The sequence below is a fragment of the Hipposideros armiger genome, unplaced genomic scaffold (assembly GCF_001890085.2).
Source record: "Hipposideros armiger isolate ML-2016 unplaced genomic scaffold, ASM189008v1 scaffold_152, whole genome shotgun sequence".
Lineage (NCBI taxonomy): Eukaryota > Metazoa > Chordata > Mammalia > Chiroptera > Hipposideridae > Hipposideros > Hipposideros armiger.
In genome coordinates this window covers 355,066-371,477 of record NW_017731502.1, presented here as the reverse complement: position 1 = coordinate 371,477, position 16,412 = coordinate 355,066, and the positions used below count along the sequence as shown (strand labels likewise).

Genomic DNA, 16,412 nt, shown 5'->3' with positions numbered 1-16,412 from the left:
TCATATGTGGGATTCGAACCGAGGCCCTCTGGCGTCCCAAGCCAGTTCTTAACCACCGCGCCACTCGGCTGGCCCCAATTAATTTTATTAGCAGCAGAGCCAAAATACTTCCACCTTAGAATCTTTAATAAAATGCTAGAAAAAAAGTATGGAAATGATATTTCATATAAACCCCTTATTTAGAGCAACGAATGTCTTTTCACTAGGTTTAAATAGGTCGTCTGTTAACTGTTGGGTGAATATAGGAAGGTTCTTTGTAGGATTGGTATAGCTTGAATATAGGGTTTTCTGTTCTACTCTTTTGTTCAGGTGTAACATATAGTAAAGTACACTCATCATAAATATATAGCTCATGAATTTTTACATATGCACGTGCCTTGTAGCCATCATCCAGCTCAGGGTATGTAGAATATTTCCAGCTCCCCAGGAGGCTTCCTCATGCCCCTTCCCAGTCAATAGCCCCACCCCACCCTGTAATTATTCTAATTTCTGTCACATTGATTGGTTTTTGCCCGGTGAACATAGCATAGGTTCAGTGTGTGCAAGCGCTAAAATTGTGTTAATATTTTACATTGGAACAATTTTAAACTTGCAGAAACCTTACAAGAATTAGGACAAAGACCTTCCATATACCCCTCTCCCAGAGCTTCCATTTAGATTTTGCCCCGATAACATTCTTCATAGCAGAGCATCAACCTAGGATCATGTGTTGCCTCAGTCATCATGTCTTTCTAATCTCTTTCACTCTGGAACAGTTCCTTAGTCTTCCCTTGACTTTTAAGTCCTTGACACTTTTAAAGATTATATACCAATGCCAGTCATTTTGTCGAATGTTTTTCAGTTTGGGTTTATCTGATGTTTCCCCCGAATTTGCCCCAGCTCATGTATTTCCAGCTGAATACTATAGACATGTTCTTTTCAGTGTATTCTGTTGGATGGCACACAATGTCTATTTGTCCCATTACTGCTGGTGTTAACTTTGATCCCTTCATTAAGACGGTATCTGCCAGAGTTTGTCACTGTAGAGTCACTTTTTCTTTCCCTTGTAATTACTAAATTTTTTTGTGGAGAGATAGTTTGAGACTGTGAATGTAGGCTTTTATATAACCATGGAAACACTTTCACGAAGAGAGATTTATTCTTTACTACTTTTGCATTTGGTTGAGTACGGTTTTATTTACATTGATTTGTACATGCATGTTTCCTGTCCTCTAAGACCTTACTTAGTCTTTGGAAAATAATAATAGGTTTAGAGACCTTCTAAGTCATACAGCATATCTCCATATATTCTTCCTGACTTTCTACTTCATTCTCCATATTCCCTGGTAACAAGTGTAGAGTTTATCCTCCCAATCACAGAAGCCTGGGTTATTTCTTTCTCTTGGGTTTCTAGAATTTATCTTAAAAGGTGTCTAGAATCCATCTTAGTAACATTTGAGTCACTCTGCAAGGGACTATGGTATCCCGAGAGGAATATGAGCCAGGGCCTGCATTTGTAGAATTTACAGTCAGGCTGGTGGAATGGAGGCAGACATAAAAGCAAAGAACTGAACAATACTAAATGTAGAGGTACGTTAAAGACAGAAGTGATTAACTGTAGCTGACGAGAGGAACAGAGAGTGAGAAGCAGCCCTGGGAAGGCTTTCTAGAGAAGAAAACCTCTGAGCTGGATTTTGAAAAGAGCCAGGCAGTCACAGAAGCTGGTGTGCCTTTTAGACAGGGAGCTGTTGGTTCGGAGTTATGGAGGTAGGACAGCAAGTGTATTAGAGGAGCATCAAGCAGCTCGATGCTATTCTGCATCAAGTCAGAGGTGGGGTGTGGCAGAGCCACCAGGGTGGCACTAGAGAAATTGGGGGGTACTTACATGGGGTCCAGGAGAAAGTAACGAAGCAAACTGTCAGAGTTGTGGTAGCATGCCTATTTACAATGTGGAATGCCGTGGATGCGGTCTTTCCTGCATGTTATGAGCCTCAATAAATACCAATGAGCTTCACTTTGTCTTAATGATGCTGACATATGTGTGAGAGTATTCTGCGTAGACTGCATTTACCAGTTCATGAAGATGTATTTGCAGCATTACAAGGTGCATATTGTGGATCAGCAAGAGTGGCCTTGGAATCTATCTGGTGCTGCAATCTATAATACTTCATTCACCCTCTGCAATCCTTGCATATTTCTGCTACCCTCCATACCCTCCAATGGAAGGTCATCTAGTCCAGGGGTCAGCAAACTACAGCCTGCCGGTCAGATCTTGCCGGGATCTGTGCATTGTATGAGCTAAAAATGTTTTTTACATTTTTCAAGAGTTGTGAAAAAGAAGAAGAAAATATGACAGAAACTGTTTCAGCTTGCAATGCTTAAAATACTGACTATCTGGCCCTTTTCAGGAAAAGCCTGCCAACCCCTGGTCTCGCCTGACTGCCTGATACAGTAATCCTTTGTGCAATATTATTTGGCAAATAATCATCTAATATATGCTTGAACACTTCCACTAATGGAAAATTCATTATCTCTCTGGTCAATCTATTTCCTATTTGGACAATTTAGGTTATTAATAATTTTTAAACTCCGCTGAAATTTCCTCACTATAGCATCCATCCGTTGGCCCTTTGGGGGCAAGAGAGCTATTATTTTATGTCAACATTTACTGAGCTCGTAACGTATTCTAGGCACTGTGCTAAGTGCTGAAAAAAGATGAGTAAGACGTGGTTCTCGCATCAAGGCTCTCCCAGGTGTTCTCTCTTGGCACTAAAGCAGTCCGGCTGGCAACCTTCTCTCTCTCATTCCCCCATCTTTGTGCCATCGAGTTAGGACTTTTTTCTTTAATTATTTTACTTATTTGTGATCCCACATATACAAAGTTCATTGACTTTTGAATACAAAATCCAAAGGGCCAAAGGGTCATACCGTGAAACTTAAGTGCCTCCACACCGCTGTCTCCTGACCCCATAGCTTCTTTCTTGAGAAGCAACCACTAACACTCATTTTCCGGTGTGGTTTTGACTTGAAAGAACAGCACGAACACAAGGTTTAGGTCCATTTGGAAAGAAACTTTGATAAATACTCATACAATGGCTATTTTTTTTAATCTCCTACTTGTTGCTGAGCATGACTTATATTTTCATAAAAGCTTGAAATTTGTGCCAAGTTTGGGTGGTAGACACAGCCCCAGAGGGTTCTGTTGCTTAACCACCCATCTGCTTTTTCGGTTTAATCTTGACTGGATGTTTTGGTTACCGCTGGCTTTCTTATACTGCTGGGATTCTTGTTCATTACAGTGTTGAATCCTCATCAAAGCCTCCCCTCTTTCACTGGAAATGACACAATCCCATCTTGTGTAACTCGTGGGTTTCACATCCTGAATATGACAGAAATAGTTTGAAATAAATTGAGCCACACTTACAATGATGCCTCTGTCAGTTTATTCCCTTGAATGTGTGTATGTAGTGTTGAAGGTTGATAGAAATAATCTTTTAGCTTTCTAAGCTAAGCAGAGGCCAGAAATCCCACCTGCACCATCTAGTCCAGCGGTTCTCAACCTTTCACAGGGGTCGCCTAAGACCATCAGAAAACACATATTTTCAATGGTCTTAGGAACCGAGACACCGCTCCTCTATCCGTCTCCAGGCCCACATGCAGATACGCCCACATACGAGTACCCGGTGACCCCTGTGAAAGGGTCGTTCGACCCCCAAAGGGGTCGCAACCCACAGGTTGAGAACCGCTGATCTAGGGTTATATAGGCAAGCCTTAATTTTCAGGAAGCAGGTCATATTTGGATCTAGGTTAGTTACACATGAATGACTTTGTACCAAGGACTCACTTCCCTCTCCCTCCAGAATTTCCTTCGGATCATTACTTCTTGAATCTTCCCTTCCGGTTTAGGGAAAATGGCAATGTGACCTAGATGGGTAGGTTCCTATGTGAAACATTTATGCTTGAGTATCCTATTTAGATGTTTGTAGTTGATTCCTTATCACATGCTGCTGTTGCTTGAGACCTTCCCGTTTTCTTAGCCTATTAACCAACAGTTTAGCAGCTGAACACCAAATATATCCTCTTGTGAAATAGGCTCTTGGGTTCTGTTTGGAATGTCTTAAAGACCAAATAAGTCAGAAAATGTTTGAAGGATGTGTCTCTTATGCAAATTACTTTTTTTTAAAAGATTTTTTTGGGGAATTGGGGGAGGGGAACAGCACTGGGGAATTCGGGGAAAGGTAACAGACAAGCTGCTGTCCTTTTGTTCTTCAGTCTAGTTGTGGAGGACATCGTTTCACTGGCCCATGTTGGTATTATCATTGCGCTCTTCCTGGGTGAGGCAGATCGATTGCCGGCCTCTGGATGGCCGCTCATGGTGGCTCTTGGCAGCTCACACCAGCTGCTGGCTGCTCACGCTGGTTGCCGGCTACACACAGTAGCTCATGGCAGCCCACTGCAGCAGGGGCTGCAGCCCATGCCATCGCCGGTGACTCACAGCAGCCCAGCTCCAGGTCGAGCTGCTGTTCACCATCTTAGCTGTAGAGGGCAGTGTCACTGGCCCTCATGTGGGATCCGAACCGGGGCCCTGCAGCTCAGAACTGGCGTCCCAAGCCAGTTCTTAACCAACATGCCACTGGGCCAGCCCGCAAATTACTTTCTTACTATGTCTGTCCGTGATCTTCTAAGTGGTCATCCTGAGTCCCTTTTCCCAAGCTGCTGAAGTGCTGCATGAAATAGAGTTTTCCCTTTTGTCTCTGGCACTGGTAAAATTCCATCTTGATGACCTCAGCAGGTCGTTAAAATGATGATGAAAACAAGTGGCCATTGAACTTGAAGAGTGAGTTTTGGGGCTGGCCGAGTGCCGTGTTGTTTAAGAGCTGGCTTGGGACACCAGAGGGCCCTCGTTCGGATCCCACATATGAGGGCCAGTGACACTGCCCTCTACAGCTAAGATGCTGAACAACAGCTCAACCTGGAGCTGGGCTAGGGTGAGTCACCGGTGACAGCGTAGCCTGCAGCCCCTGCTGCAGTGGGTTGCCATGGGCTACCATGTGTAGCCAGCAGCCACAGTGAGCGGCCGTCCAGAAGCTGGCGACTGATCTGCCTCGCCTGGGAAGAGCGCAATGATGATGCCAACTTGGACAGTGAAGCAACGTCCTCCACAACTAGACTGAAGAACAACAAAAAAAAGGGCAGCAACTTGTCTGTTCTCCTTCCCCCAATTCTCCAATAAAATCTTTAAAAAAAAAAGAGTGAGTTGTGGATGACTAAAGTGTGTCGAGGCCTGATGACCCATCACATGGAGGATTTCAAATGAGATCCATTTGTACCACTGTCTGCTGCTGTGCTGATTTCCTTCCATTATGGATGACTGCTCTGCCCCCCTGTCTTTTTCTTTTGACTTGATTGTAGAAGAGGCTAGTATGTAAGTGTTTTTCAAAACAATTGGTTATTCTTTAGCATGTGTGGGGCTGAAGGGCAATATAAAGGTTCTGAGAAAGGGTGGGGGTGCTTCTTCTTTCAAGGCATTATAGTCGAGTGACGAAAGTCAGGGCTTTGAAGCCAGCAGACCTGGGTTATAGACTCAGCTCTTTCACTTCCAAACTGTGTGACTTTGGGCAAGTTACTTAACTTCTCAGCGCCTCTGTTTTCTTTTCTGTAAAGTAGGTATAATAAAGCAACTTTGGGATTGTCATAGATAATATGTAAAATATTTAGTGTATTGCTTCACACAGAATAAGCATTCGGTTAGCACACTTCCTACCACTGCTGCTGCCACAGTGGTCCTCCTCTCTTGTCCGCGGTTTCACTTTCCGCAGTTTTGGCTACCTGCAGTCAACTTTGTCTGAAAATATTAAATGGAAAATCCCAGATATAAACAATTTATGAGTTTTAAATTGCACACCATTCTGAGTAGTGTGATGAAATCTCGTGCCTTCCTGCCCCACTGGGGACGTGAATCATCCCTCTGTCCTATACTGGGGGTATTGGAACATATCCCCCATGGATAAGCGAGGGGAGGGGAGGGTGACTGTATTTTAAAAGTTTTTAAAGGGTATGATCTAAAAAGAAAGTATGATTCGTGGTGGTAAATGCTCTAATGGAAGTTTTCATTTGTCATCATGAAGAAGGAAATCATTGATACCCACTGACTGGGTGTGTTAATGAGAGCTCCGTAAAGGATCTTAAGAGATGAGAAGGATTTTTCCTGGTAGATAGTGGGAGAGCTTTCCAGGGTCATCAGCAAAGGCCTAAGTTTGAGAAACTAGCAGGCTAAGGCAGCGATGACACCTGACTCTTGAGTCTTAAGGCCAATAAGGGCTGTTTGTTTATTTAAACAAGGGAGTCAACCTGTGCAGATCAGATCTGGTGGCAGTGTGTCACATCTTGTTTGGAGAAGATAGAGACTGAAGTCAGTCACGTGTGAACATAGCACTGCAGGAGCGGAAGCGCTACATGGTCAGGTGTAGAGGTGGGGGTGCTGACGTGTGGCCGTGGAAGTGAAGAGAAGGAAAGCCAGCCTGGACAGGAAGCATGAAGTTGCATAAAGAGTATCGGCATTGGATTCAAATCCTGATTCCCCAATTTAACTAACTATACAACCTTCTGTAAACTCCTTACCTCTCTGAACCTCTGTGAAACTGGAACTGGAACTTCTTAAGGTAGTTGGGAGAAGTAACAGGTGCCTTGTCCTGGTCAGTACTCAGTAACTTATCTTCATCTCATTCCAGAGGACTATTTAAGGTTGAACCTCTAGCAATTAGTGATTTATTGGATGTGAGAGGCAGAAAAATTGAAGATGACTCTGAGGTTTCTACCTTGAATGTATGGCATTGCTAAGTAAATTAGGACATACAGGAAAAGGGGCAGAATTTTGGGAAAAGGTGTGTTCAGTTTTGGATTTGTCGAATTCAAGATGTCTGTGAGAAATCCAAGTCCTGACTTTCAAAGACATTTAAATATATGTTTGAAGGTTAGCGCTAGAAATACAGTCCTGGGATTCATTAACATATAGATGGAAATTGATATAGAAAATGAATAATTTTGCTTTAGGGAAAGCTTTTAGACTAAGGAGAGGACTGAGCATGAAAACTCAAAAGCCAACAGTAGAAAGAAAATGCTAGCTGCGTTGTGGAGGAGAGAGGAGAAGGGGACGATTGGAGGCCCAAAAACCAAGCAGGAGGCGGTTAGGGTGTTCTGGTCTGGCGTTTCTTAAAGTGTGGGCCCCAGGTCACCTGCCTGCAGGTCTGTCTCTCCATTGGTCACTGCAGCCACAGTGCATAGGAGCGACGATTATTCAGGGGCCTATGAAAATAGGAGTGACCTGAAAAAAGATGAACATTCTAAGCGTGCACAATTATAAAAATCATTTCAAACAGTTAAAAGCCAGAAAATATTTAATATGGGATGAGGGTGCATTTAAATATGTTTGATATGATTTAGAGGTGGGGTCTCCAAAAGTAAGAGTGACAGTGGCCTAAAGGCATCAAGGTAGCATCCAACTTGAATCAGAGTCACCTGGGGCACTAGTCAAATTCTCAGACTCCTGGCCACCCTCACCCTCCCTTTCTCACCTCTAGCAGATGGAGCTCAGTCATCATCATTTTTTTTTAAGGGGGAGGGAACAGCGTTGGGGAATCAGGGAAGGGGTGCAGACTAGTTGCTGTCCTTTTGTTCTTCAGTCTAGTTGTGGAGGACGTTGCTTCACTGGCCCAAGTTGGCACCATCATTGCGCTCTTCCCGGGCGACATGGATCGGTCGCCAGCCATGGACAGCTGCTCATGGCGGCTCACGGCAGCTCACACCGGCTGCTGGCCACTCATGGTAGCTTACGTGCCCCACTGCAGCCTATGCCATCGCTGATGACTCATGGCAGCCCAGCTCCAGGTCAAGCTGTTGTTCACCATCTTAGCTGTAGAGGGCGCAGCGTCACTGGCCCCCATGTGGGATCTGAACCGGGGCCCTGCTGCTCAGAGCTCGCACTCCCAAGCCAACTCTTAACCAACGCGCCACTTGGCCAGCCCTCTCATTTTTTAATAAGTCTTCAAGGTGATAAAAGTTTGAAAACCCTTGTCAGGCATTGTCTGGTGCCTGCTGCTGCAAATCCAGACTAAGGCAGCAGAGAGCCATGCATTGTCCTTTGTGATCAACTGAACTTATCGGTTATATAGAAAAATATTTAATTATTATAGTTCCCACTTCTCGTTTTGTTTGTTTTCTGAGTTTGTTAAGCTCCCCCCACCCCACCCCCACCTCCAATTGTGGAATTTTCATTGATTCTTCAATAGATTTCTGTTGTCAAAGCAATTTTTAAATGTGGCAAACATATTAAGCCTGTCAAAAAACAAGCACCGTTAGGAATCCAATAGCAAACAATCCAGTAGGAACCAGCCAGGGACACAGCTGGTTGCTTCCCCATGCTGATCCTGCCCTTACAGCTTGTTCTGTTTTTAACAGTCTACCCTCAAATTGCACTTCAGGAAGCCACCACCAAGCTTCTTTTAAAAATTAAAATCCAATGCCGTTTACCAGGCCTCTTTTTTTTCTTACTGTTAGTGTTCTTTGCCACCATTTGTCATCATCCTCTTCAAACGTTTTTATTGCTTTGGGTCAGTGGATAGACATACCATCCTGGTGTACCAGCTAGTGCTTTCACTATCTTTTGCGTGTCCTTTGTGCTGCTGATTATGTTTCTTTTTACCCGCTAATAGTGCGCATTCTTTAGGACTCTTTTGGGCTGTGGCTTTTCTTTCTCTGAGTAACTTGAAGAAATAAGCATTCTCACCTTCTTTAGGTGTTATCTCAGAGTAAATGCCTCTGAAATCTCTCCGAGTCCACCTTCTCCAGCCCATTTCCCTGGACCAGCTTCGCTTTACCCTGCTATTGTTCTTGCCGAAAGTGCCTTCAATGTATCATTACTCTTCTGCCTCTGGCTCTTCCTCTCAGATGTCTTTTCTGTTGTTGGAGCTGCCTTTCTCCTAGCCAGTCAGGGCTGGACATCCTGGGTGCCTTTTCTTCTCTTTCATTCCTTGAATCCACCAAAATACCAAGTGGGACCACCTTTCCTCTTAAACTGTCCCTGTTGAGGGTCTCTATGTTTTCAGTCTGACCTCCTCAGCTCTAATCCAGATCTTCATAAATTCTTAGGCTTGCTAACTGCTTTTCCCTATCTGCCTCCTTCAAAGCCATTTTGCCACTGCAGAATGCTATCATATTTCCTGTTGCAAACTGGCATCCCATTCCAGAATTCTTCAGCCTCCCTTTTGAACCTTCTCTATCTGTTTTCACTGTGTAACCTGCTCAGCTTTGTGTGTGTTGCTCTTGCACAGTACCAGCCCTCCAAGGACAGCGAGGCTCATGCTGCCCCGTTTCTGCCATATGGTTCCCTCACTCTTCTTGTTCCTTCCACCCTCTGCCCATCTTCCCCCTCCACGCCCACCTTGTTCAACATAACAGTGCTCAGTTGAGGCGTTCTTCCTGCTCTGCCCCACACGCCTCGCCTCCTTTTTGATTTAGCCCTTTTTATGGGATACTAACTTTTTATTTTTTCATAGCATTACTATCAGTCCAAAGCTTCTCATCCCTAATTCTAAAATCCAACAAGTTTGGAAAACTGAAAGCTATTTAATAACCTTGGCACAAAACTCAGGCAAAACCTCAAACCTCTCTGAGTGGAAGTGAGCTGTCTTTTTAGAACATTTATCCCATTTAGCATGACTATTCATACATTCCACTGCAGAAACATTAATCTGTCTGGTCACAGGGCAGTTAGTTGGACAGGATGGAAAGTGAAGGGACCTCATCAACTTGCGCTTTTTGCCATGGCCAAGCTCCTCTAGTGCTGTGCTTCTCAGACTGGGATATGGGTACCCCTGAGAGTGTGTGGGGAACCTAGGGAGTTACAGCATAACCTGTTTGATTGCCAGGAGGGCCACATTTATTTGATGATTTGAGGGAGAAAATGAACTATTTAAAGATAGTACAGAAAAGTGCAAAATTTCCATGCATTTAAAAGATAAAGATGAGATTTCAGAGAAATGCAGGTACTATGTTTAAGGAGTAAGAAATGTTTTTTTCTCCTCAGCTGGGAAGCCCAAACACTGCTCTCATTCAGAACCCTGCATTGTGGTGTTTCTAACTGGCTGGGTTTTGTACTTACAAACTTCTCTAGGACCACACAGGATGGCAAAAGCTGCTGAGACTATGACAGTGTGAAAGAAAGAATAACACTAGTGCATCAGTCAGACTGACTTCAACAAGAAAGGAAGATGCGCAAAAGTGAAGGCCAGGAAGGATGACTTAGAAAAGTCAGCTGTGTCATGAGGAGGCTAAACTTGACAACACAGGCAAATCACTCAGGCTGATTTCCAAAGTTCTGTCGTCAGGTAGCCCAGATATCTCTCATACTTTTTGTTTGTTTGGTTGGATTCTTTTTTTCCAGTTTTATTGAGAAATAATTGACATACATTACTATGTAAGTTTAAGGCAAACAGCATGTTGAAATGACCACCATACTAGGCCCTGCTAACTTTCATCTTTACATATAGATACACTAAAAAGAAAAGGAAGAAGAAAAGCGACAAAATATTTTTCCTTGTGATGAGAACTCTTAGTATTTAACTCTCTTAACAGCTATATGTCATATAGCAGTGCTAGTTATAGTTGTCATGTTGTATATCACATCCCTAGTACTTACCTTATAAATGGAGTTGGCACCTTTTGGTCACCTTCCTCCAAGTCCCTCTCCCTCCACCCTTCACTTTACCTCTGGTAAGAAGTCTGATCTCTTTATCCTTGAGTTTGTTTTTTTTTGTTCTTTAGATTCCACATACAAGTGAGATCATACAGTATTTGTCTTTCTCTGATTTATTTCACTTAGCATAATGCTTCGAAGGTCCATCCATGTTGTTGTAACTGGTAGAATTTTCTCGTTTTTTAATGGCTGAAGAATATACCATTGTATATATACACCACAGATTCTTCATCCATTCATCTAACAGTGAACACTTAGGTTGTTTTTATGTCTTGGCTATTGAAAATAATGCTGCAGTGAACATGGGGGTGCAGATATCTTTTCGAGTTAATGTTTTCCTTTCCTTTGGATATATTCCAGAAGTAGAATTGCTGCATTATACAGTAGTTCTATTTTTAATTTTTTGAGGATCCTCTATACTGTTTTCCATAGTAGCTGTACCAATTTGTAATCTCACTAATGATGCACAAGGATTCCGTTTTCTCCACATCCTCGCCAGCATTTGTTATCTCTTGTCCACTTGATGATAGCTGTCCCAACAGGTGTGAGGTGATATCTCACTGCATTTTTAATTTGCATCTCTCTAATGACCAGTGATGTTGAACATCTTTTCATGTACCTTTGGCCTTTCATATATCTTCTTTGGAGAAAAGTCTTTTCAGGACCTTTGCTCATTTGCTTTTTTGCTCTTGAGTTGTATGAGTTCTTCATATATTTTGGATATTAACCCCTTATCAGATATATGGTTTGCAAATACTCTTTCCCATTCTGTAGGTTGTCTATTCACTTTGTTGATAGTTTCTTTTGCTGTGTAGAAGTTTGATACAGTCCCACTTGTTTATTTTTTATTTTGTTGCTTGTGCTTTAGGTGTCATATGCAAAGTATCATTACCAAGACCCATGTCAAGGAGCTTTATTCTTATGTTTTCTTCTAAGAGTTTCATGGCTTCAGGTCTTATACTTAAGCCTTTCATCCATTTTGAGTTAATTTTTATGAGTAGTTTAAAATATGGGTCCACTTTCATTCTTTTACATGTAAATATCCAATTATGCCAGCAACAGTTATTGAAAAGACTGCCTTTTCTCCATTGAGTATTCTTGGCTCCCTTGTCCAATATTAATTGACTGTATATGCTGGGATTTATTTCTGGGCTCTCGATTCTGTTCTATTGGTCTATTTGTCTGCTTTTATGCCAGTAGCATACTGTTTTGATGACTTTGGCTTTATAGTGTAGCTTGAAATCAGGAAGTGTGATGCCTTCTGCTTTGTTCTTCTTTCTTAGGATTTCTTTCACTATTTGGGGTCTTTTGTGGTTCCGTATAAATTTTCAGAGTGTTTTTTCTACCTTTGTAAAAAATGCCATTGAAATCTTTATAGGGATTTATAGATGGCTTTTGGTAGTATTGGTGATTTAACAGTATTAATTCTTCCAATCCACAAAAATGGACTACCTTTCCACTTGTTTGTGTCACTTTTGATTTCTTTCATCAATGTCTTATAGCTTTCAGAGTAGACAGCTTTCACCTCCTTAGTTAAATTCATCCTATTTTATTGTTTTTGATGTTAATGTAAATGGGATTGATTTCATTTCTTTTTCAGAAAATTCATTGTTAGTAGATAGAAACACTACTGATTTTTGCATGTTAATTTTCTATTATGCAACTTGGCTGATTTCATTGATTAGATCCAACAGATTTTTGGTTGAGTCTTTAGGATTTTCTATATATAAAGTAATGGTATCTGCAAATAGAGACAATTTTACGTCATCCTTTCTGTTGTTTTAATTAAACATTATTACAAATGTTCTTTTTCACCATGTTTTGTGCTATTTCATTGTGTTCTATTTTGTGTTTTAGTAGGCAACAGATAATGGCGGCAGCTACAGGGGATCCTGGACTCTCCAAACTGCAGTTTGCCCCCTTTAATAGTGCCCTGGATGCTGGGTTCTGGCACGAGCTGACCCAGAAGAAGCTGAATGAGTATCGGCTGGATGAAGCTCCCAAGGACATTAAGGGTTATTACTACAATGGTAGGCAAATTAAACCCCATCTTCTATCATCTCCTATTATCTTCTGTGCCTTCCAGTATAGGGCCAGATTTCCTTTAACAACGGACACCCCTCTCTTCTATAATTAATGGTCTTCACTAGTTTCTCTTTTACTTCCTAACTTTTGACCCATGTTCATTTTTCACTTCTTTCCCCCTATTGTGGGAAAAAGAAGGGAGACGTAAAACCCAAGTTATTAATCCAAAGAATTAATACTGATTACTTAGCATTGATGGGGGGCAGAGATTGGAAATATATATATATGGCAAATTTCTCAAATTCACAAAGGCTCTGTCATTTACTGCTAAGTTCCTATTTAGTTTGGATAACCAGGAATTGGATAGGGCACTTTGGACTCAACAAAGAGAACAGAATTATTTGCAGATGTTTTCATTACAAATACTGCTATTACTGACTTATGATCGAAAATGTGATACTGCTTCTGTGCAGGTGATTCTGCTGGGCTGCCAGCTCGCTTAACGTTGGAGTTCAGTGCTTTTGACATGTGAGTATTTTTTGCTGCAAATCTATAGTAAAGAACACTGTTTGCTTTTTGCAAGGAATGAGCATTCTTAACCCCCCTCATAGATGGACCACAGGGAAACTAGGGGAGCTCCTGGTGAACAGGCCCAGCTCCTCATGATTCTCTTTACCTCCTATAACACAGAGAGATGTGCTCAATGCTTAGGACTATCTGTTTTATTTTGTCAGTGGGTATTTGTCAGAGCCTCTTTGTTGCCAGATACCATCTAGATTGATTGAGACTTAGATTACATCTCTCCTGATTTTTATTGTAGTTAATATTTTGTGATCCTTTCTTGGTACCTCTTGACTTATTTCTATCCACGGGCTCAATGAGTGTTTATTAGGCTACTTCTGTGTATAAGCCACTGTGCAAGTCATTATAGGGTTATACAAAGTAATAAGACATATGCCCTCAAATAATTTTTTTATCTGGTTGGAGGCCATGAGTAGTTGCTGGAGAGAGAAAAAAAGGCATTTATTGACTTAATTAGCTAGACATTTATACACACATAATCCTTTCAGGTCTGCCGGGTGTGATTTTTCTCTCTCCCTTCAGATGAGGGAACCATGGGTCAAAAGGTAAAATGGCTTGCCCTAGGTCACATATGGCCTAATATATGAAGCAAGGGTGAGAGAAAGGTAAGATGTATTTATGAGGTTGCAGTCTGAGTAGCTGGGGACGTTTTGTGTACAGAAATATAGAAACCAGGAGGGAGCTACAATTTTAGGAGGAGGTAAGTTTGTTTTAGAACATGTTGGGTTTGAGGTGACAGCATGCAGTTGAAATGCCCAGGAGACACAGCAGTCAAGGAGGGTGGGTTAGACTAGATTTGGGAGTCTTCCATGTAGAAAATATCATGAAGTTGTAAGACAGGAAGAGACTCGAGTGTAAGAATAACAAAGGTCCAGAACAGTGAAGGTGCCTGATTAGAGAAGGCAAGAAGATACAGAACTAGCAAGGAGTCAGAGAGGAGGAAAAACCAGAAGAGTGTTAGAAAAACCAAAGAAGGAAATGTTTTCAGGAAGGAAAGAGATTCAAAAACAGAAGCAGAAGGGTCCAAGTTCAATGCGAAGGTCATTGGATTTGTGGGTTAGGGCTTTTGTGGTCCTCTCAAACTGAATTCTACAGAAAAGGGTGGAGTAGGAACTATGATGGGGAACTGTAAGACAATTGAGAGTTGAAGAATTAAAGGCTCCAATGAGGTCAACTTTTTCTGCTATTTTGTACCGTAGCAGTGTCAAGATGAGGGATTTTGGGAAGGCAGTGAGGTGTGTGTAAGGACTGCCTGGTTTTTTAAAGTGGCAGTAGTCAAAGGTTAGGGTATTTCAAATAAAGAATCCCTAGAATTTTTTTTTAATCTCTTCAAAAGTCAACACATATTATTCCTTTATCTCAATCACATTGCAAAATTAAATTTCATAACATAGATGCAAAATAATGTTAGTCTTTATATCTTCAAAAGTTATGTGTTGGTGTTTCTTGTTCTCTTCAGAACTTTCTTGCTCCATAATAAATTAGTGATTAGTTGTCAAAACAAATTATATCCTAGTAATCTCTGTCCTGTTTTGGCAAAAACTAGCTTACTTTTGGAGCAATTGCAAAATAATGAGGAAAATACAGATAGTGTACAAGCAATAAATTATCTAAAGATGACGCAGTGGGGACTATCAGCAGTGTAGTTTTAATGTAATCTGGAAAGTCTAACATTCATCACGAGCTAGCCTTGCTCCTATCTTCATTCTGATACTAGACTGAAGTTTATTTATTTATTTTTTAAAAGATTTTATTGGGGAATTGGAGGAGGGGAACAGCATTGGGGAATCGAGGAAGGGGAACAGACAAGTTGCTGTCCTTTTGTTCTTCAGTCTAGTTGTGGAGGATGCTGCTTTACTGGCCCATGTTGGTATTATCATTGCACTCTTCCCGGGTGAGGCAGATTGGTCACTGGCCCATGGAAGGCTGCTCACGGCAGCTCTTGGCAGCTCACACCGGCTGCCAGCCGCTCACACTGGCTGCCAGCCACACATGGTAGCTCATGGCAGCCCACTGCAGTAGGGGCTGCAGCCTATGCCGTCACTGGCGACTCATGGCAGCCCAGCTCCAGGTCGAGCTGTTGTTCACTATCTTATCTGTAGAGGGCAGTGTCACTGGCCTCTGTGTGGGATCCGAACCGGGGCCCTGCTGCTCAGAACTGGCATCCCAAGCCAGCTTTTAACCAACGCACCACTGAGCCAGCCCTGAGGTTTAGTTTTAAAAAGATATTAATAGTTTTGTTCTTTGGAACAATTATAGAAAAAAGCAGTCCACAGAGATTAGGCTCGATTTTCTTACAAATTCCAAGCATCTTAAACTTCAGTGATCCAGAAATTCTAGTTGAAGGAGATAAGAAACTCTGTGACCCTGCATCTATGACTTTCACAGAAATTGCTTGATTTTCCTGGTCATATTTTTTCATTTAGCTACTGAATACTCACAATGTGTGTGGCTTTATGGTATGCAGTGGGGGACACGAACAAGAATAAAACGTGGTCCCTTGGGCCGGCCGAGTGGCTCAGTTGGTTAAGAGCTCGCTCAAGAGTTTGAGCTCTGAGCAACAGCGGTTCAATTCCCAGCCTGAGCTGAGCAGCTGCTGAGCTGCCAATAGGTGGCAGGATGGCTCAGCTTAAAAAAACAAACAAACAAATAAAACGTGGTCCCTAGTGTTTTGAAAATAGCCCTGGATTTCAAGTGTGAAGACCTAGTATCTATGGCTGATTAAGCCAAATTACCCAGAATAAGTTCTTTTCGTTTTCTCAGTTCCCTAATCTCTAACTCGCAGTTTGTAATATTCCTTCTAATTTTTTTTATTGTTTTTTGTTTTATTGTTAATTTCAGGTATACAGAACAATGCAATAGTTATCCTTTTCACTCTTCGCACAGAAACAACCCCCCTTCCCATCTACTGCCCTCCCACCACCCGATATCATGCTAATCTATTACAATTCCACTGACTCCATTCCCACTCTCTACTCCATGTCCCGTGACTATATGTATATATAATTATAGTTGATATACATTATTATTCAACATCAGCTTCAGAAATACAGTGTGGTGGGGCCGGCCGAGT

The 16,412-nt window shown here is 42.0% G+C and overlaps 1 protein-coding gene across 4 annotated transcripts in view; it reads left to right on the top strand.

Annotated features, from left to right (window-relative positions):
* The window catches only part of ATG7 (autophagy related 7), a 250,861-nt gene that overhangs the window by 9,986 nt on the left and 224,463 nt on the right, over positions 1-16,412 (top strand). For 2 of the 4 annotated variants that reach the window (XM_019651070.1, XM_019651072.1), the window contains exons 2-3: positions 12,593-12,762; positions 13,231-13,285. In XM_019651070.1, the coding sequence (XP_019506615.1) occupies positions 12,603-12,762; positions 13,231-13,285 (215 nt within the window). In that variant the 5' untranslated portion in view covers positions 12,593-12,602. Of the gene's footprint in view, positions 1-10,150; positions 10,365-12,589; positions 12,763-13,230; positions 13,286-16,412 lie in introns of all 4 variants that reach the window. The other 2 variants (XM_019651071.1, XM_019651069.1) reach the window with 2 other exon arrangements.